A 25,135-nucleotide genomic window follows, 5' to 3' on the forward strand; every position below is an offset into this window, starting at 1 on the left:
TTTTTTTTTTTTTTTTTTTTTTTTTTTTTTTTTTTTTTAGTAGTAGTAGTAGTAGTAGTAGTAGATCCAGTCGAGAGGGTTCTTCATTTCCTCTGAATCTAGTATTCTCTCTAATCCATTATGTCATAACGTTATTCATTACCATATTCAACATTTGCTTCCCCACGACTCATCTCCACTTTCTATGTACCAAGCTTTCCAGCAAACTTCCTTACACTTAAAATCTCCCATCACTACTGCTTATGTATCTTTCCATGCTTTCATTGGTGTCACTAAGCATTTCTTCATATTCTCCCTTAGTCCATGCTTTGGTCTTGGGTGGAATATAAGCCACTACAAGGTTTCTTTTTCCACCATTACTTTTCTTGATCACTATTTTCAGCACCTCTGCCACAACCTCACCCTTTTCAACCTTGTCCACAACCATGTCTTTCCTCACCAGTATCATTACTCCACCTCCCCTCTTTCCAAGTCAGTTTCTGTTCCATACATCTGTCACCAATTCCTATGATATCTCCTGTGTCATTCAGTTTAATCTCCGCCAGTCCCATAAAATCTGGCTTATTTACCCTCAGGTGGTCATTAATCTCTCCAAGATATCAACCCTTGAACATTTGTGTATGAAACTTTCCACCCTTTACTTACTTCTTTCAAGCCGATTCTTCCTCCCCGGCTGCATTCTTGTACCACTTCCTCAGTTTTCGAGCCAAAACTCTCCTGTAGAGTTTCTTCTCCTGCTCTGTTCTCATTGCGTTCTTGTCCTTGGCTTCTTTGTTTAATTCACTTGTTTTGGCTCGTTAGTTCTCATTCATATCTTTCCTGATCCAAATTTTTTAAAACTCCTCTTTCTTAGCCAGTTTCCATGACCATGTAATAACTTCTTCGGCTGCAAAGTGCAACTTGAATTTTATTTTCATGGGTCTCTCACCTCCTTCTTCGTACTTTCCCAACCTGTGAAGCTGTCCAGTTTCTTCATCCAGTGCTGCGTCTGACCCTTGAACTTCCTTTATTATCTTTTTGGCCACCATGTTTTTCTGCTTCTCTCTGATGTGCGAGGAAGAAGGAACCAAAGGCCATGAGCCCGCAGTAACAGTTCCCTCCAAGAGAAAAACAAAATACAATAGAAAGCCAAATTCAAGATCCGATCATTTTGAGATGCCTGGACACACTGCGTTTGAAAGACTGGAGATCATAGGCAGCAGGAAATACAGATAGAGGGAGACAGTTCCAGAGCTGACCTGTTGCATAAATGAAAGACTGGGAGTAACGGTTAACTCTTGCATTAGAGAGTTGGACAGAAAAGGGATGAGAGTTTGCTGCCAGACGGGTGCTACGCGCCCGTCGTAGAGGTGGAGGAATGCAAGCAGACAGTTCAGAGGAGCAGTGACCATTAAAGTAGCGATAGAAAAGAGATAAAGATGCAACAGTGCGGCGAAGAGACAGAGGTTGAAGGGAGTCAGTAAGAGGAGGAGAGTTAATGAGACGAAAAGCCTTTGACTCCACCCTATTGAGAAGAGCTGTATGTGGGGAGCCTCCCCACACATGAGAGTTGTACTCCACACAGGGGCGGATAAAACCCTTGTATAGAGTCAACAATTGTGCAGGGGTAAAGAAAGAGCGGAGTCAGCTTAGCACACCCAATCTCTTGGAAGCAGATTTTACAAGAGATGTAATATGATCTTTCCAAGATAAGTCCCGAGTAAATGAAACCCCAAGCATGTTCAAGGATGATGCAGGATTAAGCTGAATATTATTAAACATTAATGGGTATACCTGTGGAAGATTTTGTCGGGTTGATAGGTGTAAGAACTGAGTCTTAGATGCATTAAAGACAACCATATTATTTTTACCCCAGTCAGAGATACGAGCCAAGTCAGACATTAGGTGTGCCATAGCCTCATCCCTTTTTTCTTGAAGTAACTGTTGAGATGGGCGTTGCGGGAACCGAATGGAAAGGTGAAGGGTGGAGTCATCAGCGTATCAGTGGATAGGGTTAGATGTACAGCTTAGAAGATCATTGATGAATAAAAGGAAGAGAGTTGGTGATAGGACTGACTGGCATTAAATCCTTGTTAACCCCCCAAACAACTACACATTTTTTTCTTGCCAACTGTTTCCCTTACCAGATTCCTCTTTTCTTGTATAACACTTACTACCCTATCCTTCAGTTGGTTTTCCATTGTGTCCCTGATGTTCACTTTCACCTCCTTCTCTTTCTTCCATTCCTTATGCAGTCCTTTGACATCCTCGACAATTTCCATAACATCATCATTTTCTTCTATCTTTTCACCCAGAGTTTCACATTTTTCTTCCAAAATTTGGTTTTCTGTCTTGAGATCGGAAATAACCCCATTAATTTTCTTCTCATTTGATTCCAACTTTTCACATAATTCAATATTTTCAGCCCTAAACTCACTTGCAACATTTTCGTCTTTAACCAGTCTCTCCAGCAGCCCCTCCACGATACTTGAAACATCCAGACTTCTCCTCCACCCTGATTTATCAGTAAATTCTCTTTCATCTGTATCGAACGCATTAAAATAAATTTTTTGTTACTGGGAGGAGTTTGACTGCCTCCGCTCGCCATGGTTGTGTGTGTGTGTGTGTGTGTGTGTGTGTGTGTGTGTGTGTGTGTGTAAAACCTAATTGTTCTTACCTAATTATATCTTTACAGGAATGAGTCAAGCTCGTACTGTCCCGTGTATTAAACCATTTTCATCATACATATCCTTGAATTTATGAATAGTTTTGGCACACACTACTTCATTCGGTAGTGCATTCCACTTATCAATTGCCCTATTTGGGAAACTGAATTTCCTTACGTCTTTATCATCTCTCTTTTTATGCAGTTTTTTGCAATGTCCTCTTGCTGATGCTTCCCCATATATATTCATTTATGTCTATTTACTCTTTCCTTGAGATGCATTTATACGGCATAATCATGTCTCCCCTTCTTCTCTCCTTCAGCATTGGTTGATTCAATCTTTCCAGTCTTTCTCCATTGCTTAGATCCCTTAACCTTGGTACCCATCTTGTGGCTGCCCTTTGTACATTTTCAATCTTATCTATGTGTTTTTTGAGATGTGGATTCCAGACTACTGATGCATACTCCAGGGTTGGTCTGATGAATGATGTTATCATCATCCTCAGCATATCTTCATTTATATATGTGAATGCTGTTCTCACATTAGCAGTGTATACTGTACATGTTACGTACCTTCTCACTGATGTGATCACTTGGAGATAGTCTGTTATTGATAATTACTCCTAGGTCTTTCTCCCTCTCTGCTATGTGTAGCGTTGATCTTCCTAACTTATAATCCCAATCTGGTCTTTTCTCACTTTTACCAAATTTAATTACATGACACTTATCCCCATTAAATTCCATTTGCCATTTGTTGCTCCATTCATGAAGCTTGTTCAATTCCTCTTGCAGCTGTTGGCAAGAATCTATGTTAATAATTTTCCTTTGAATTTTTGCATCATCCGCAAACATATTTAGATAGCTTCCATTTCCAGTGTTACTGTCTGTCATTTATATACGCACAAAACAAAATTGGTGCCAGCACTGAGCCCTGTGGCACCCAACTGGTCACTTTTTTTTTTCTTTTAATAACAGAACAAAGGAAGGAAAAACAAATGAATTAAAAAAAAAAAATAATAATCCATACACCAGTTTACTGGTGTCCTCTGTTCATATAATATCTGTAACAGTTCGACTTGAACAGCTGTGGGTTGAAATTTGGAGGGAAACAACTCTGGGGAAGCGAGTTCCAGAGAGACGCAGTTCGGGGAATGAAAGAATTCTGATAGGCTGAGGTTCTGTTATATGGCTGAGTGACATTCCAATCATGAGCACTACCAGACGCCCATGTAGCACGAGGGAACGCATGGAGAGGTGGCATCATGGACGTACCTTTGAGCATTTGCCATAAAAATATCTGTAAAATAATGCAGGGGAGGCAACATTCCTTCTTACTTGCAGGGGAGGTAGTTTATTTGTAATGGCAGGGTTGTTAATAATTCTAACAGCTTTATTCTGAATTTTGTCTAGTTGTTCTAATTCAACCTCTCCACATCCATTCCACAGAAGTTGAGTAATATTCAAGCCGAGAGCACACATGACTCTTATAAATTAGAGCCAACTGCTCATCAGCAAAGAAGTTACGGACTCTGTACAGTACAATAATCCAAGTTTTTTTGAGGCGGTTTTAGCAAGTGATCAAACATGAGAGGTCCAGCTGAGGGTATTGTTAAATGAGGCGCCAAGAATTTCAATACTTTTGGAGATGGGAATATTAGTAGCACTGAAGGTAATGTACGAATCTGGCAATATCTGTCTATTAGTAAATTGTATATATTTAGTTTTACTAGCATTAAATGAGACAAGGATGTTTTGTTTCCATTCACTGATCATAGATAGGTTTTGATTTATGGAGATGGCTGTACTGAGTTGTGAGGTAGAGATATTAGACTTTGTAAATGGGTGTCTGAGTGTGAATGAACTATGTGGTGTTGAGTCATCTGCTTATGAGTGAATGGGATTGTGGGTGACAGATAAGAGATCATTTATATGAACCAGGAATAGGGTTGGCGCCAGAACTGACCCCTGCGGCACGCCAGCGTTAATTGAGTGAAAATTGGAATATACATCATCTATTTTTACTCTTATTTTCCTGTCACTAAGATATGAGGAAATCAAAGGAACAAAAGACGTTAGTCCATAGCAAGGGAGTAATTTCCCCCTTAATATTGTTCTCATTTCCCTTTTTCTGAGAAAATCCAGCATCCAACAGAAGAGATTGCCTTGGATACCTCCTTGATGGTATGGTTTTTATAAAAGTCTTTGGTGCGGTACTCTGTCAAACGCTTTCTTAAAATTTAAATAGATACTGTCCACCCATCCTTCTGTTTTCTGTAATGTTTCTGTAACTATCATAGCAGCTTAACAGATTAGTAACATGATTTTTCCTTCCTAAAACCGAACTGCCTCTATTATCATACCATGTTCTTCTAGATGTTTTACCCAAACTTCCCTTATCAGCTTTTCTAGTATCTTACAACACTGGCCAGTGATACTGGTCGGTAGTTGAGTGGGTCTTGTCTATTCCCTTTCTTGAATAGGGGAACAATGTTTGCTTTTTTCCAAATGTCAGGTAGTTTACCTTGACCTAAGGATTCATTAAATCTTAAATACAATGGTCTGCCTGACTCTTCTGCACATTCATGTAGCACCCAACCTGAAATTCCGTCAGGACCATTTGCTTTACCTTTGTCCAATTTACATAACTCTTCCTGTACTTCTTTTTCTGATATTTGTGTTTCAGGTAATACGTGTTGGTATGCATGTTCCATATCATCTCTCTCAAATTTCTTTCTTTTGTAAAAACTGATTGAAAGTTTTTACTTAGTGCTTCACAAATAACTTTTTCTTGTGTACAGCAGATCCCCTCATCCGTAATGGACTGCATTTTATATTTAACTTTGATTTTACTTCGAATGTAGCTGTAAAATAGCTTAGGTTGATTACTACTTTTATTTACAATGTCCTCCTCAAACTGTCTGAGCCTCTCTCCTTATCTTTGTATAATCATTTCTTGCCTGTTTAGAGGTGTTACATGTGCCCTCTCACTATTGTGTCTTCTGTATCTATTCCACAGCAAGTTTCTGTTTTCTTTTGCTTTTTACACTGTATTAAACCATTTCTTTATTTTCATTTCTGTTGCTTTGTGCTGTAGGATGTAATTTTGGACTCCTGTTTCATAAAGATCACAGAATTTTCTTTATAATATTTAAATCTTGTGCTCTAAATTCCTTTTCCCAATCTATTCCTAAGAAGTACTTCTTCAGGTCATGATAATTGCCCTTTTGTAACTAAGACTCTTTTTGTAACTCTCATTGCTGGTAACGTCATATGCAATCCAGAAGGCACAATTTAATACTGGTCGCTTTTGCCGAGTGGAGGGTGAAATATTGTCAATATCACTATCTTGCCTGGTAAATATTATATCTAGTACGGATGGATCATCAAGTCCTCATTTTCTGGTGTTTTCCTTTACGTGCTTCATGTTTACTTTTGCTTCGTTTTATTCTGCTTTCCCAGGTTTCACCGGACCTCCCATTTACCCATGCATGTTTTTTCTCCCTTGTCAACTGTTAGCACAAGTTTGTTTTCTGTATCTCGTTTTCTTTGTTGTGTGAGAGGCAGCCATAAAAAAGTGGACTTAACATATGGAGTCTCTGCTGACGAAGGCATTTTTTTTTTTTTTTTTTTTTTTTTTATAGAGCGCCTGTTTTATCTACAGTATATTTGCTGCCTGTTCTATCTTAGACTTGCTAGCTTGTGACAGATTTAGCTCAAGCTAAACACTCAGGCAGATAAAGTATTAAGCCATGTTAATCTGCTAAATTAAAAGATATAAACCATGCTGCGTTTGCTTAATTATGGTATATAATCCATGCTATTTTGTCAACTTACAGCAGATTCAATCCAAACATTTGCTAACGTACAGCAAGTATAATCCATGCTACACATGCTAACTTATAGCAAATATATTCCATCCTACATTTGCCAACTTACTGCTAATACAATCCATCCAACATTTGCTAACTTACGATAGATATAATCCATCCTACATTTCCTAATTTATGATAGATATAATCCATCCTACATCTGCTAATTTGATAGATTTAATCCATCCTACATCTACTAATTTGATAGATATAATCCATCCTACATTTGCTTTTATGATAGATACAATTCATCCTACATTTGCTAACTTAAGACAGTAATAGTCCATCCTACCTATGCTAACTAATGGCAGGTATAATCCATGCTGCACTTGCTAAATTTTGCCAGAAAATTCACCCCCCACACGCTGACTTATGGCAGATGTAATCTATCCACAGTCTAAGTAATAATTATACTGTCGTCTCACGCGCAGGAGGATGACGTCAGATGGCCTTCCATAGAAAACGAAAAGTAAAGGGATAACTCAAGTGTGACAAGTACACCCTGTTCACTCAGCTCCACTGGCTAGAGCCAAGAAACGTTTGAATTAAGGCTACTCATTGGTTTATGCAACACTGAGGAACGTGGTAAATCTGCAGGTCTTCTTATTTTAACGCATATATTTGTAATCTACTTGCAATATAAGCAGCCAGTTTAAATATGGAATAATATCCAAAGCTAAAGAGGTCAAAGTTAACTTTAAAAGTTGATTATAAAGTTTAATAAAACGATGAGTGACATTTGAAGCAAATGCAGACATGTATTATATCACAACATGCGGACGTACGTGTACACAGTGGTTGGATAACATTCTTCAAACGTCACTCATCGTCTTATAAAACTTTATAATCTTTAATTTTCTTTGATAAAGGTAAACTTTGAATCTAATTTTGACCTCTTTAGCTTCGAAATTTAATCCACATTTAAACTTGCATGTTTTCAGATACCGCACATTTGAAATTCCTGCACGAGAGATTGTTTGTTTGTTTAAGATTTCCCCTTCGTTTAAGTGGAAGGGGACGGGCCATATGTTAGCCCAGTCAGTGATTTAAGCATAGACAAGGAAGTGATGAAGACTGCAGGAGAAGAGACTAAGGGTATACGTATCTTACCACCGCCGCTGCCCCGAGCCAACTGAGCTACGGGAGCACCGGGAAACCCCGGGCCCGTGACGTCATGTGCGGACTGCTCCAAAATTTGAACCAAGCTTGAGACGACTGTATAATTATTTAGATTGTGATCTATGCTACACGATAGCCTCAGGTAGCTTTAACCCCTTCAATCTAAAGACATTATTATGGGCACCACTGTTGTTAATGGTCTGAGCTATTTTCTGTTACATTAGCTAACAGCTCTCGCCTACTGCTAGTTTATCGCTAGCTTAGGTCCGGCTATAGTAGAAAAAGTGGTGTAAAGGAATAGGAGAAAAGAGTGGCATAAAAAAGCAAAGCGGCTGGTGCTACGAAAGGTCTTGATACGGAATAGTGTTCAGAGTACAAAAACTGTAAATGTGGTTCATAAAGTTACGGTAATTACTGCAAGGGTATATGAGACAGCTATAGCACGCGTCTAAAGAAAAAGAATCAAGCGAGAGTAATGGAAATGGCCCTGATAAGCCCTTTCGCTACCGACGGGGATACTGCATATTATGTTCTTCCCATGGTCAGTCTGTCTTCTGACCTTGGTTCCTCCCATACAGCAATTTTTAGCCTTTCAGAAACTTCCTTTAGTCACAGCAAATGATCCATCACAATTAACTTTAAAACAATGTAGTGATTTCCTGGTGTTTACGGAACGTCTAGCATTACCTACTGATAGCTCCATATGCTAAACTCATGCAAGCCACACCAGTTTCATAACTACTGTAAGTGCATAATTATTATGACACTAGTTTAAACACCACAATTACCTTCACTGAATATTTGCAAATACCACTAATTCAAGTGAGACAAAAATGTACTGCCAGATGTTACGAAAGTAATACATCATGCTTTCACTCACTACAGCAGTTAATACTTGTACGATAGAAGTGACAAAAATATTAATGAAACTGTAAAAGTTCTATCAGAATTATTACTTATCATGTGTTTCATATTTCACTGTCCATATACTACTGTAACACTGATAGCGTAAGAGAGCAAATTTACATTCATGTACGAGTTGCCGCTCTGCGTGCTTGAAGGTAACTGGGGATGAGTGGCAAGTGGGAACTGAGAAAATTACACAACCACTCTCAACAAAACTAAAATCTAGATTTAAACCGGTACGAAGAGTCAGAACTATAGCCAACAGTTCCCCGGCTGGCTGCAGCTACCACGTCATATAAAATATATATATATATATATATATATATATATATATAATTCAGTGTTGCCCCAGCGTTGAGGAGCGTAGGAGCCCGGGGCTAGGGAAGTTGGTTCTGACATTTAAGATGAGAGTGACCAGCCTCCCTGAGTGGCATTACGTGAGCAATAAACCCCAATCATTCCTTGGAAATAAAACTGCACAGGCTCAATCCGGTTGGAGCGCCTTATTTACCTATTAAACCACCAGGCGCCAGTATATGTGTGTGTGTGTGTGTGTGTGTGTATATATATATATATATATATATATATATATATATATATATATATACAGTGATAAAGTGTGCGTTTTCGTACACTGAAGAACGAGGGTTCGCGACCCGCCAGTGTAATAAACTTTGGGAGCGTTCTTCTGGCCACGTACTGCTTAGCAAACATCAGGGGTGCTGTGGTTGAACCAGTGTCGCATACAGTACTATAAAAGTATGCTTGCACCCACTCGGCTTCCGCGGGCCGATTACACTTTGTTAACAGACTACACAAACATCCAAAGCCACTCCAACACTACAATTACACTTACAAGAACTTCTCACCCTACATACAATCTCTGCCAGACAGCCTAAGCCACTTGGCAGAGATACATTGGCTGTATCGTCCCCACTTCGGTCGAGATAGGCCAGTCCTGCAGTGGATACTCAAAACGGCTGATGAGATATATATGTATACGGTATATATATATATATATATATATATATATATATATATATATATATATATATATATATATATATATATATATATATATATATATATATATATCGGATGAAGAAAGATTAAGGAACAAGCATGTATTGTGCTGGATGGACTCTGCGAAACATACAGTTTCCTCAAAACGTGGAGAGAGGAATATATATTTTTGTGGTAACGTTAGTAATACTATACAATGCATTTCAGTATAACACAACGTAGGCTACAGTATGTAAGGTAGAATATGTTTCATGGAAGAATTATATCCATTTATCGAAACTGGCACAAGTTGGACGCACTTCATAACTAGCCCAGCCTGGACCCTCATTAGGTACGAGTAGTCCAGATCAGGCAGAAAGTTCCGTATCCTCTCAGTAAACAACATTCCCATTATGAGCATAATTCTTCCACTTGAACAGTTCATACCACTGTGTAATGAAACTATTAAATGTATGTAGTGAAATGTTTATAAAAATGTATGCAATGTAATGTACAGTATATGTAATGTAGTATGTGTAATGCGTGTAAAATAATGTAATCTCCATAGGTATAGTGAACACCCCCGAAGGAGAACGCCTTGAGGGGAACTTCACTCGTTTGTCGCCCATTGCGGCTGGGACGGATCAGGAAGATAACGCAGGTTACCTGGCTCATAGGATTTTCTCACACTACCTGGGGCCTGGATACATCAACATTACCACCAAGGACCAAAAGGACATGGTGCAGGTAAGATTATACTGGACTACCACAATGAACTGAACAGTACACCAGTACACTGAACTAGTTTATTAACATCAATGTTAACGGCCAAGAAAACACAGTGCAGATTATGTTATGCTAGACCACTATACTGGACCTCCACAGTGAACCAGTACACAGAACAAGTAGTCTGCACTGAACTAAATGAACTTTACAAAGATCATGGCCATACAGTTCCGATTAGATTACATTAAACCACTGCACTGGCCTAGTACACTAAACTACTGCACTGAGGCACCACATATGTCTTTACCATCACCACACCTCATTTCTTCACTTCATTTCTTCACTTCCACGACACCTCATTTCTTCACATCTACCACACCTTATTTCTTCACTTCCACCACATCTTATTTCTTCACTTCCACCACACCTTATTTCTTCACTTCCATCACACCTCATTCCTTCACTTCCACCACACCCCATTTCTTCACTTCCACCACACCCCATTTCTTCACCAGTATATCACCATTCGTGAGCTTCACACAACTTTGTCACAGGGATAATGTTGGTTCTGAAGTATGACAATCCATTTTTTGGGGTGCTACACAAACTAATGCACGAACTACACAGCCTGTCTTATGATAATGTGGGAAATCATGAGGGTACCGGTACTATATCAACTAGAGTTCAGTCAAGCTAGGTTATGGGCTGCACTATGCTAATTTTATTTTAGCATTGCCTAAAATTGCCATCTCTCCATCTTGAATGCTGAGTTTAGCAATAGATTAACACTAGAGTATGATGCTAGTCAAGGATCAGTATTATGAAAAGGATGTAGAGTGCTAGTGTTGTTTTTAACTGCCTCCAGGATGCGTGAAATAACTGCAAAAAAACGAACATTTGGGTCGTTAATGTAAAGTGAGTACCATACAGTTCACACATTTTTTCCCTAATGGAGAGAGATTATAGATCCCAAGTGACTCAGCTTATCGCTTCACATCCCAGCCCTGCAGAGAAGGCCCGACCTCAAGTTAGCATAAAGTCAGGTCTCAACATACGTTTGTTTGGTATATATGGGATAAACCGATAAGAACAATGAACTAAAACTTATACTCAGTTTCGCGATAACGATGGCAAAAATTTGCTTATACGATAAGTGTGATGGCTATATAAGACAACCCGATGCAAAGGCGATGACATGCAATCCGAGTCAGACATTTGACCCAAGATGGCCTCTCAGTGTTTGCATGTGCAGGACCCCGACCTTACTTCTCTGGGCACGCGGCCTCCTCCTCCATTTCGCTCGTCCACTCGCCTGTGATCATCTCCCTTGCATTCCCAGGATTACCTAACCGTCTCGCTTGTGCAAGGCCATCGAAACGCCACCAGTATTACCAAATATCAGTGTGCGTGTGTAATGAATAGTGTAGTGCGTAACAACAAGTGAAGATAACGTTTTTGTGTGTGAAATACTGAAACTTGTGACTTGGATATCATGTGTTACCCCCAAAGGAAAGCATGGTGCTACTGATGCTGCCAAGGGCAAACCTAAAAGGGTAAGGCGTAGCCTTCCCCCTTGATGTGAAATTGGACTTTAATATATATGTATTATATATATAATACATATATTATATATATAATGTATTATTATATGTAATATATATATACATTATATATATATTATATATATGATATATATATTATATATATGATATATAGATTATATATTATATATAATATATATACATATTATATATAGTATATATTATATATATAATATATATATTATATATATAATATATATATAATATAGATATAATATATAATATATATATATATATATATATATATATATATGGAGCCTCTGTGGTACAGTGGTAGAGTGTGCGTTTCATACACGAGTGAGGCAGGGTTCGCGCCCCGCCTGGGTAATAAACTTTGGGAGTGTTCACTCTGCCACGTACTGCATTGGCGGACACAAGGGGTGCTGTGGTTGAACCAGTGTCGCTTACTATAGTGTATGCTTGCACCCAGTCGGCTTGTGCGGGCCGATTACACTTGGTTCACAGATGACACACACATCCAAAGCCACTCCAACACTACAATTACACTTACAAGCACTTCTCACCCTACATACAATCTCTACCAGACAGCCTAAGCCACTTGGTAGAGATACATTGGCTGTATCGTCCCGACTTCGGTCGGGATAGGCCAGTCCTGCAGTGGATACTCAAAACGGCTGATGATGATGATATATATTTATATATATATATATATATATGTATACCGGTATATATATATATATATATATATATATATATATATATACAGTATGTATTGTACACACACACACACACACACACACAATGCAAGTCTGCTGCTGAACAAGGCCTCCCCGAATCATCTCCATGAATTCCATGACTGAGCCAATATCTACCAGTTTTTTCCGGCAAACTTTTCAATCTCGTATCTCCTCCTCCTGTCAGTTTTTTTTTTTTTTTTTTTTTTTTTTTTTCTGCTATGCTTCCAGTCTCAGGACTCCAGTCAGTCAGCCTCTTGCTCCATCGGTTATCCCATTTTCTTTTTACATGACCTGCCTACTTCCATTTCTGTTCTTTTATAACTTCTATAATGTCTTTGACTTCAGTCTGCTCTCACCCAAGTTGCCCTCTTCCTGCCTCTCAAATACGTCCCCAAAACTGACCTTTCCATTGTTCTTTGAGAATAACTCAGTATGTTTTCCATTGATTTTGTCAGTTTCCAAGTTTCACATCCGTACATCATAGCAAGACTTATGAATTCATTATAGAGTTTTCGTTAATGCATACTGGTAAACAACTTTTCATGACGTCTATGTTTACCAAAAGCATTCCATCCAATTGTAATGCACCTTTTTATTGTGTTCTAATGGTCTTTCGTTAGTTTTAGTATTCGTCCCAAGTAACTGGGACAGCACACACACACACACACACACACACACACACACACACACACACACACACACACACACACACACACACACACACACACACACACACACACACACACACACACACACACACACACACAGGGCTCAGTGGTGGCACCAATGATTTTTTTAGTATATATAAATGATATAGACAGGAATACTGGAAATGGATGCTATCTGAATATGTTTGCTGATGATGCAAAAATACAAAGGAGAGTTACAAACACAGACTCTCGCACAGAGCTACAAGAAAAAATAAATAAGCTTCATGAATGGAGCCATAGATGGCAAATGGAATTCAGTGTGAACAAATGCCATGTAATTAAGCTAGGTAAAAGTGGAAAATGACAAGATTGGGATTATAAGCTAAGAAGTTCAACATTACACATGTCAGAAAAGAAGGATCTATGAGCGATTATCAATAACAGACTATCTCCGGGTGACCACATAAATGAGAAAGTACGAAACATGCACACATTGCTCGCTAATATGAGAATAGCATTCACATGACTAAAGACATGCTGAGAAAGATAACATCACTGATCAGACCAACCCTGGAATGTGGATGAGTAGTCTGGAATCCTCGTCTTAAAATAATACATTGAGAAGATTGAAAAAGTACAAAGGGCTACTACAAGATGGGTACCAAGCTTAAAGGATCTAAGCTATGAAGACAGACTAGAAAAACTGAACCTACCAATATTAAAAGACAGAAGTAAAAGAGGAGACATGATTATGCTATACAAATGCATCTCAGGGAAAGAGAAAATAGACATCGATGAATGTATAGCCTATGGGGAGGCATCAGCAAGAGAACACTAAAAAAAAAAAAAAATGCGTAAAAAGAGAGGCAATAAGGACGTTAGGAAATTCAGTTTCCCAAATAGGGCAATTGATCAGTGGTATTCACTGCCGAATAAAGTAGTGTGTGCCATATCTGTTTCTATATTTAAGGAAATGTATGATAAAATTGGTTTAATACACGGGACAGTACGAGCTTAACTCATTCCTGTAAAGATACCAATAGGTAAGAACAGTTAGGTAAGAACACATGATAATCAGTGACTTGATATTTGCAGTTTCTCTAGATGTGGTCGTTGTCTTTCCCCTTTCCTGCTTCACATCTTTTCATCCTCCCGTCCTCCCCATCTCACTGTCTTGCCCCCCATCCCCAAATGTTCAATGTTCTGCTGTTATTCACAATGTTGTCACAATTATCTTTTTATCTCTCTCTCTCTATCGGTCTCCCCCAGATATCCACTGACGTGCTGTTTACTGTCTCCAACGATATCGTCTACTTTTTTTTTTTTCACGTTTCTCCCCCCCCCCCCCCTAGATGTTCAGCGATCTGATGCGCACCATCTCTCACATCTTGTTTGTACTATCTACTGTATCTCTCTCTCTCTCTCTTAACTGTAACTAAACTATCAGTTTTTCTCTCCCCCTCCCCCCCCCATGACGTTCACTGATTTGCCATTCACCTTCCCTCATGATGTTGTCCATCAGTCTAACTACATCTGCCTGTCTCTCCCTCAGATGTTTAGTGACCTGATGTTCGCCGTCCCTCACGATGTAGTCTCACAGTTCCACGCACGCGACCTCAAGTACGGACGGCCAGTGTTTATGTATCAGCTGGACCACGTACCACAGGTTTCATTCCAGAAACTCATGAACATGTCTCTCAATGAGAACTGTACGTGATGGTGCAGGTTACCATTCTGTTGGAGAGGGGGTTGTGTGTGTGTGTGTGTGTGTGTGTGTGTGTGTGTGTGTGTGTGTGTGTGTGTACGTTTAATAAGAATTATCTTGGCATAATTTTCAGTGGTGAGGACCAACTGTTATGGTTCGATCAGTGTATAATACATCCTTAACTTAGTCCCTGGGAGTAACAAAAGTGATATAACCTACCTCCAGTCTTCAGGTTTAATGCTCCGTCCGGCATGCCCAAAATTATATTAATGCATATTTTTGGAGTATTTTTTAAAACTAAAATTTCAGAAAAAATAATCGTACTAAATTTTCATTTTTATACACCACATCTTCAGTGACTACTTCATACACTAAATTTTTATAAAATAAACTTTTGCAAAGCTCAAATTGCTGATACTTACCCGTAACTCTGTGCACACTCAACTTAACTAATGTACACCAAAAGAGAACTGTATGAATAGTCAGTGATATACAATAGTACTTTAAATTTTTCGCCTAAACTTTAATCTCCCTCAAAACTGAAAGAGGGTTTTTTTTCTATCTATCTGTCTATTGCCAGACGCCATAATCCCGTAAGGGGTGGCCATTTGACTTTGAGTTATTGGTTTTACGGGGAGGGGCACTAACCCTCCACCAACCCACTTGTTAATACGTAGGGAGTTCGTTTTTTTTTTTTTATAACTATTATATATATATATATATATATATATATATATATATATATATATATATATATATATATATATATATATATATATATATATATTTATTATATATATATATATATATATATATATATATATATATATATATATATATATATATATATATATATATATATATATATATATATATATATATATATATATATAACTATATATATAACTATAATACCTACGGTATCTTGCCTTCACTTTGACTGACCTCGTTGCTGTAACCACTTTGGTATGACGACCTGGTTTCTCTGCCTGGGCTGGAAAGGCCATGACCATGCTTGACCTTTGTTGTGCCCTGCCATGACCTCCACTATAACCTGGCTAGACTTCTATCCCCTGGCTTAATTTCTGCTGTGTCATGGCATGACTGCTTTGACCTGATTTGATCTCTGCTGTGATTTGCCTTCAAATATCCACTGTGCCCTGTCTTAACCTCTTGTAATCTTTCTTGGCCTCTCTCATGTTTCCTGCTATGACCTTTCCACCGCGACTTCTGCTGACATTCTGATGATCTGGCATTACCCCTCCACGATTTCTTATTGTAACCTCTCTGCCTTGGAATACCTTGGTTTGAATTTTCCACCACCTTGTGTTATGACCCGTGCTGACCTGGCAGGGGTGACCCACGGTGAGGACCTGCAGTTCATATTCTCCGGAGTGTTCAATGTCCCGCCCCTTGAGAGAGAAGACGACCTCATACTCAGTGACATCTTCCTCGATCTCTGGACCAATTTTGCTGCTAACGGGTAGGTCAAGTAAATAAAATAACATTTCTGCCTCCTTATTTATCATAATATGCTATACATATTTGTTTATGTATAGACATATATCGGTGTATGTATTCAGTATATATATATATATATATATATATATATATATATATATATATATATATATATATATATATATATATATATATATATATATATATATATTGTATTGTATTGCAGGTTATATGAATAAGACAAAAACTAAACTACTACCATATCACTTCTTCACTTCTCCCTAACACCCTCCTTCAACCCCACAGCAACCCTACCCCCGACATGTCCTTGGGCTTCAAGTGGGTCCCGGCAACCCCCTCCAACCTCCACCAGCTCAGCCTCACCCCAGCACCCGTCATGAAGCCAAACCCCAGGGATGAGGTTAGTGATGGGGTTAAGTACGGTGGGTTGTGCTGGAATGGTTTGGGCTGGATTGGATTGGGTTTGGTTTGGTTACTTTGTGTTAGGGTAAGTTAACTTATGAAACATAAACTTGCACTCGTTGTGATGTCCAACCCCAGGGGTGAGGATAGTGATAGGTTACAGATCATGGGTTGGGGTAGCCTAGCTTTGGTTGGATTAGCTTAGCTTGTGTTGGGTTGGGTTAGCCTGGGTTGGATTAGGTTGAGCTAAGCTGGTATTGCTTAGGTTAAATTGGGTTATGTCAAGCAGAGTAAGATTTGGTTACTTTAGTGAATAATGACAATAAATACTGTTCGTGATAATGAATATTTTAGCTTGGTTAATACTTTATATCAACACATTCAGCCTGGTAGCTAATTTTTGCTGCTGTTATTTTCATATTATTTTCTTCAGTTCAGGAGAAACTTTCCTAATACTGGAGGTTAGATACAGTGTTCAGTGACCTGCACTGCAAAAGGTCGCTCTTAGGACGAACAAAATCGTCCGGGGTAGCAACAGTAAACCAGTAAAATACGTCACCGGATTCAGGGGGTTAATAAATATACTTTTTTTCCTGCCACTACTGTATGCTACAGTTACTTGTGGTCCTTTTTTGCTGTCTACTTAACCTTTATAAATAATGGTGACTGGAGTTTCTGCAAAAATATTATTTTCAGATTTCACATGCTTTAAGTGATACACTGGTCAATTGAACCGTCTCGTTCATTGCAATGGGATGACCTTGGGGAAGTATAGAAAGTGTACACACACACACACACACACACACACACACACACACACACACACACATTACCTCTGTTATCATTCCAGAACCGAGCCTTCTTGATGGACCTGCCCACCACATCCAACAAGCTGCTCTTCCCCGAGGAGTTTACTGCCAAGGACACCCCCGCCGGATACTGCCTTGTCTAGACCCTCCATACCTGTGGTGCCTTGACCCTCACCCATTACACTTTCTCGTTTTTCTTTCCCTGACTTTTCCTCTCGCTCGCATTTTCTGCTTTCCTTTCCCCTCTTCCACCCCTCTCCCTTCTCCCTTACCTCCTCATCCCTTCCCCACCTCACTCCTTCATCCCTGTCCCACCTCACCTCCCCTTTCTATTCTCATATTCTCACTCCACGCTACCAATTTCACATCCATTTTATATCATTCTTGCCTTACGCTCCCACCTCCCCTCCCAGTTCCTCTTCTCCTCCATCTACCCTCTTCTTATATACCTCTCTCTTCCCTTTTCTTCCTTCTCCCATCCCTTACCCTCCTCACTCCCATCTGAACTTGTGCCATTTCTCCCAACTCTAATCCCGGTCCAGCACCCTAAAATAATGCGACCCCATTTTGAACAATACTAAACAAAGCTAAGGACCACCAGTTCGTGGACTTCGTTTATTTCTTGCAGATGACGTGTTAATGTTCTCTCGTGCATTATTTATACAAACTTAGGGTTATACTAAAAGATATCAATAACATGCAAGAAAATATGAAAGTGTAAAGGACAAATTAACAACTTTCAGTAAAGGGGGGACTATCTTCTTGAGGATTAAAGGGCTTCTCAATACCTCTTCTTTATCATTTTTTCTTGTATACGGCACCTTAAATATTCACTTGTAGCCTGTGTTAGTTGTGCAAAATGAAGTCTACTTTAGAATATATCTATCTATCTATCTATATATATCTATCTATCTATATATTTATATATATATATATATATATATATATATATATATATATATATATATATATATATATATATATATATGCAAAATAAACTGCTTATGGAGGTGGCGCCAGCAAGCCTTCTAAGTCTAGGCGAATGAGTCAACATTTGATGTATCCCTAATTGCGTCTCATTAATTTTTCTTGCCTCTCTCTCTTTTTTCTTTAGGGAGGGGGCATTATATTCTTTAACATGAGGATCAGTTGCAGAGACGACTGTGTATAATAAATGGTAGTGGAATAAAGGATTGTAAGAGGTTTTGATGTATTTAGTGCATCCTGATTGGTGATGGTGATGGGGAAAAATATATATAAAATTAAATGCACCTGTGTGTGCGCGCACACACACACACACACACACACACACACACACACACACACACACACACACACTTTGTGTAGGTAATATTCCGAACGTATTAGCTCTTCCAGTTAGATGTTAATTTTTAACTGTATTCTTGCCATCTCCAGACTGGTTTATTCAGCTTTGGAAAGACTTCAGAGGTTAGATACAGCCTTCAATTTCCTCTTCAATAAAGACATTAACAACAACTGTGTAAAGTCGTCTGGAGATAGCTAGAGTCCATCACTAAAACACATAACCGGACTGACAGGTTTCACCTATAGGACTACGAACATGCGCAGGTAGCAGTACAAATACCTGTCACCCAGAAAGCAGCGGATAGCTCAGAAAATGGAAGAGCAACCCTAGAGTCGTTTCCATTCATTTTACTGTATCTGTAATGGGGTTCCACTCACACCAGGCCTGCCAGCCACGCAAAATCGCGCAGGTGACAGGTGGGATGTGACGTCACGCGAGATCCAGGTGTCGACAGGACTGGCCAGAAGGGAAGTTCAGTCCACTTTTGTACTTTGCATGGATACACATCACGTCCTTAGAATATTAACTGACATATTATTCTTCTGCTGTGTGTTTGTAGCATATTACCGTATTTGACAGGCAACCCAAACAGTATGCACTGGACGGAAGCAACATCCTAGTATTTCCCATTTCTGAGAGACGGGCATGTTAAAATGTGTGTGTGTGTGTGTGTGTGTGTGTGCGTTTTGTGCGTCAGTGTGTTTGCGTGTCAGTATGTTTGTGTGTCAGTGTGTTTGTGTGTCAGTGTGTTTGCGCGTCAGTGTGTTTGCGCGTCAGTGTGTTTGTGTGTCAGTATGTTTGCGTGTCTGTGTTTGCTGGTCTGTGTGTGTCTGAGAGAGAGAGAGAGAGAGAGAGAGCAGCTAATGAAGAACCTGGGATATCCTTTGTTCTTGCGTTCATTATCCACAATGGCAGTTCAGGCAGATGTAAGCTGCACTGAAGTTTATGCTCATTAATCATCATGGCAATACGAACACAAGGCTGTCAGAGTACCACAGCTGTGGAGACACCATCCTGCACTCCCTTAAGAATGTCGCCAGTCAATGATTGTACGTATTCTCGTGGTCTCTTTGTCTCATGCATTTTTTTCCGAAGTAAGATAATGCTTCCCTTTAAAGGAAACTATAGTGTTAATACTCGACCCCTTACTTGACAATCTACTAATATTCTCCATAAGAATTACTAGTGATCGTAAGACAACTACATTAATGATTAAATGAAAGTAGTACAAAAAAGAATTAGCTTTCACAAAGAATTAAAATGAAAATAATATTCTAATGAGTAAAAAAAGCAAAAACACTGAAGAAACACTGAGTGAGGGGAGTGGCTATCGAGGGTGGCGCGTGATGTCACTGCTCTGACTGCACTTACATTGGAAGCCTGGCTAGCTGACCTGCTCTGATTGGATCCTGTCTGTGACTGTATATTTAATACGATAATTTCTGCCCCACGTAGGTCTGTGCATCAATGTCTTCCTTTGATGTCATTTACCCTTCCTGCCGGGCCCGGTTGAGGTGGGGGGGGGAGGATCACCTTAACATGGTGGTGGAGCTTGAAGTGTGGCTGGCAGTGCCACCTACTCTGGTGGCGTGCATACCTTTGTAGGGTTCGGCATTTGTCAGCCTCGTAGACTAAACATCCCCCCCCCCCTTGCATCACTGGTAGAGGAGGCCTGTTGGTGATGCTGCTCGTCCACACCCATTCTCCCCGCGTGTTTGCCATGTGTGTTGTCCCATAATGCCGGGAGACAGGAGTCCTGGAGGTTGAGCGATGCTGCACAATGCCCCCTGTGCCTAGTAGTACACCTCTCTGGTCCCTTACTCTGGCTAGACGGGCGATCTGATTGGGCCCGACCAGGTCAATCGGCTGGTCATGCGTTAGATTGGCTAGAGGTCAACCGGGCACTGAGAGGCCTGGTGGCTCCTATCGTCCTGGAGTCACCCTTGTCCAGGTCCCCCGGTGGTTACCTGCGTATACTCCTTCCATTATCCCTGGCATCTGACCTCCCCTTGTTGGACTCCATGGTGGGTGGAGGAAGGGAGAGGGTGAATGAAGTGGGCTTAAATTTACCACCACCTCTTCTTTGGCAGTTTATTTCTAACATAGAGCCTATTCGCCTTATGTTTCGTAACGAAGCTCATGTTGATATTATAACGATATAAAAGAACAAGTAAATGTGACAGGCAAGACAATAATTAACGCAAAGGAAGAGAGGGTCACATTCTCAGGCATTTAGTAAGCTCCTAGCACCTCTTCTCATGTTTGTTTCTTGCATGCAACAGAATATTCCCTTGTATGTTATTTTCGCAAAGTTATGATGATATTCCAAACAAAGGTAATAGCATGAGAAAATAAAGCAGTACATCGCAAAATGGATCGTTGTAGGTAGAGGTGCATTCCTAGTTTCGCCACAGTAATGGTGCATGCTTTGTTTTTCCTGGATTGCACTTTTTTCACTGTTTGGTACATTTTACTTTTTTGGATAATTATCGGTTGCAGATAGGACAAAGTATAGCATAACATCGGGTACTGGTGATAAAATGTGTAAGTTCTGATGTGCTATTTCGTGTGTTCCTGGTCGGTGAGGCTAATGAAAAATACAGTGCTACAATTTCACACACACACACACACACACACACACACACACACACACACACACACACACACACACACACACACACACACACACACACACACACACACACACACACACACACACACACACACACACACACACACACACACACACACACACACACACACACACACACACACACACACACACACACACACACACACACACACACACACACACACACACACACACACACACACACACACACACACACACACACACACACACACACACACACACACACACACACACACACACACACACACACACACACACACACACACACACACACACACACACACACACACACACACACACACACACACACACACACACACACACACACACACACACACACACACACACACACACACACACACACACACACACACACACACACACACACACACACACACACACACACACACACACACACACACACACACACACACACACACACACACACACACACACACACACACACACACACACACACACACACACACACACACACACACACACACACACACACACACACACACACACACACACACACACACACACACACACACACACACACACACACACACACACACACACACACACACACACACACACACACACACACACACACACACACACACACACACACACACACACACACACACACACACACACACACACACACACACACACACACACACACACACACACACACACACACACACACACACACACACACACACACACACACACACACACACACACACACACACACACACACACACACACACACACACACACACACACACACACACACACACACACACACACACACACACACACACACACACACACACACACACACACACACACACACACACACACACACACACACACACACACACACACACACACACACACACCTGATTGGGATTATACATTAGGAAAAAAAAAACCTACACACATCAGAAAGAGAGAAGGACCTAGGTGTGATTGTCAGTAAGACTATCTCCGACTGACCACATCAGTGAGAAGGTACGGAACATGTATACACTGTTTGCAAATATGAGAATAGCGTTTACATACATAAATGAAGACATGCTAAGAAAGATAATAACATCATTCATCAGACCAACCCTGGAGTATGCATCAGTAGTCTGGAGTCCTCATCTCAAAAAACACATAGACAAGATTGAAAAAGTTCAAAGGGCCGCTACAAGATGGGTACCAAGCTTAAGGGATCTCAGCTACGAAGAAAGACAAAATAAACTGAATTTACCAACACTACAGGAGAGAAGGAAAAGAGGTGACATGATTATGCTATATAAATGCATATCAGGGAAGGAGAAAATAGACATAAATGATTACTTAACGTATGGGGAAGCATCAGCAAGAGGACACTGCAAAAAACTACATAAAGAGAGGTGATAAAGACGTAAAGAAGTTTAGTTTCCCAAACAGAGCAATTTATCGGTGGAATGCACTACCGAATGAAATAGTGTGTGCCAAAACAATTCACAAATTTAAGGATATGTACGATAAATATGGTTTAAGACACGGGACAGTACGAGTTTGACTCATTCCTGTAAAGATACAATTAGGTAAGAACAATTAGGTAAGAACACACACACACATACTGCCATATTACAAATACAGCCGTTCCTCATTTAAAAAAAAAAAAAAAAAATCAGCACCGAAAATGGGATGTCCTAAACTTATTTACTTTCATATGTCAGTAGACTTTGTATGTTGCTGAAAATATAAGAAAGCATAAATAAAAAAGGACAATGGTCCACCTGGAAACATCTTTAGTCACAAATCCTCGGCAACCCATCACGGTGCCTTCTTCAGGTACACATTTTTCGGTCCGAACTTTAGAAAATCAGAATGAAAAGAGCATTTTTTTTTTTTTTTTCAGAGGGACCTAATGCAAATTAATGCAATGTAATGGGGTTTATAAATGCCTGTGTTGCCCAAATGCAAAGGTGGGATCATCTGTTTGGCTCAGTGGTGACGTGCACGCAAGTGGAGCATGAGGCCTTGAGATCGAACCTAGGACAGATCAGAATAGTGATTAATTTGTTACGTTTCATTTCAGTTCTTGCACTACTTGGCAGTGGTGTGGGATGTGAGACGAGGCTTGGTTGGCAATTTGATGTCGTTCCTTGATTAGCTGACAGCGTCCTTGTCCGTACATCCCAGGCATGAGCTGTTCGGTGTGGTCCGCAGCTACATTCCCAATGGTGGCCTCCGATTCTACACTACCTTGTGTGTTCGAAACTCACCTAATTAATCATCAAGGGCAGAAAAGAGGGGTGTAATGGGGTCTATAAATGCCCGCATTGCCCAGAGGCAAAGGGGGAATCCTCTGACTCATGGTAACCTGCATGCCTTTGGAGCGCGTGGGCCAGTGATCGAATCTCGGCTAGACCAGTGATTAATTTGTTAAGTTCCATTTCATTTATTACAGTAAGAAGGCGTAGAGTTATAATTTTACAGAGGAATGAAACCGTGAAGCGCATAGTGAGGATGAACAGCTAGGAAATAAAGGACAAGAGTGTCTTCAAATGTTAGGTAATTATAGTATTAAGAGCAAGACGAGTTTAGAGGATAAAGTACGTAAGAAAGGGTACAGCAAGGAGGATAGGTTGTTGAAGTACATAAGGGGCCTTGACAAGGAATGGAAAAGTGAGAATAGAAGTTAAGAGGTAATTACAAGACAGCAGACTACTGTAATTCCCACTCTAATGTATGGAGGTGAAGCTTGGACTTCGTCGGAAGGACACAGGTCTGAGAGGAGCATATGGAGTTACGTGGTGAGACTGAGAGACAATGAGAAAGTTCGGAAGCATTCAGGTGTTAATATGGATGTACTGGAAAGTGACAAAAGTACTGGCATGCCAATCCTAAGACGGTCTGGCCATGCGAAGAAAATGAAAAATGAGACACTGACTATACTGTTAGCGTTAGCCTGATTCTCCTGTGCCCCGCCCCTTTGGCCCCGCCCACTCACCCATCGGCCCGAGTAGAAATTCTGAGCCAGTCTTGCCGAGCCAGGGTCAGGTAAACATGTCGGGCGCTCTATATAACCGAAGCAACAAAACTTTTATTTAACCTCTTAACTACAATGATATCTTTTCCATTTAAATAGGAAATATGTTTTGTAGTTAAGGATGTTGGAAAAATGTACCAATTAAAGGAATGTCATCGGCCTGAAAGGTTTGTGAAGAAGGAAAGTTCCCTCTATGAAAATAACAAGGTAGGCCTATACATTCTACAAAGAACTGTTTTGACTTTTTCGTTATATATAAGATGGAAAAGGAAAGACGACAAGAAATAGGGAACAAAAGTAACAGAGGAACGGGAGATGAATTTGAGAGGAGGAGGATGCACACACACACACACACACACACACACACACACAGCACAACCCTTTTTCCTCTATAAGATTTTAATGACTTCACGTGTATAGAATCAAAATTCTTATACGACATTGTTGGTATAATTATACTGTATAAATAATTATACTGTACTGAGTAGGCAAAGCCAGTGACATT

At 40.0% G+C, this 25,135-nt stretch overlaps 1 protein-coding gene across 1 annotated transcript in view; it reads left to right on the forward strand.

Annotated features, from left to right (window-relative positions):
• The window catches only part of LOC145406872 (cocaine esterase-like), a 51,592-nt gene extending 33,729 nt beyond the window's left edge, over positions 1-17,863 (forward strand). The window contains exons 9-13 of the mRNA XM_080277987.1: positions 10,109-10,287; positions 14,768-14,924; positions 16,274-16,403; positions 16,688-16,802; positions 17,655-17,863. Of these exons, the coding sequence (XP_080134113.1) occupies positions 10,109-10,287; positions 14,768-14,924; positions 16,274-16,403; positions 16,688-16,802; positions 17,655-17,756 (683 nt within the window). The 3' untranslated portion in view covers positions 17,757-17,863. The remainder of the gene's footprint in view (positions 1-10,108; positions 10,288-14,767; positions 14,925-16,273; positions 16,404-16,687; positions 16,803-17,654) is intronic.
• Positions 17,864-25,135: the final 7,272 nt, after the last annotated feature.

This window comes from Coenobita brevimanus, chromosome 71 (assembly GCF_032717465.1).
Source record: "Coenobita brevimanus isolate Jiangsu-jjx chromosome 71, ASM3271746v2, whole genome shotgun sequence".
In the NCBI taxonomy this organism is placed as follows: Eukaryota; Metazoa; Arthropoda; class Malacostraca; order Decapoda; family Coenobitidae; genus Coenobita; species Coenobita brevimanus.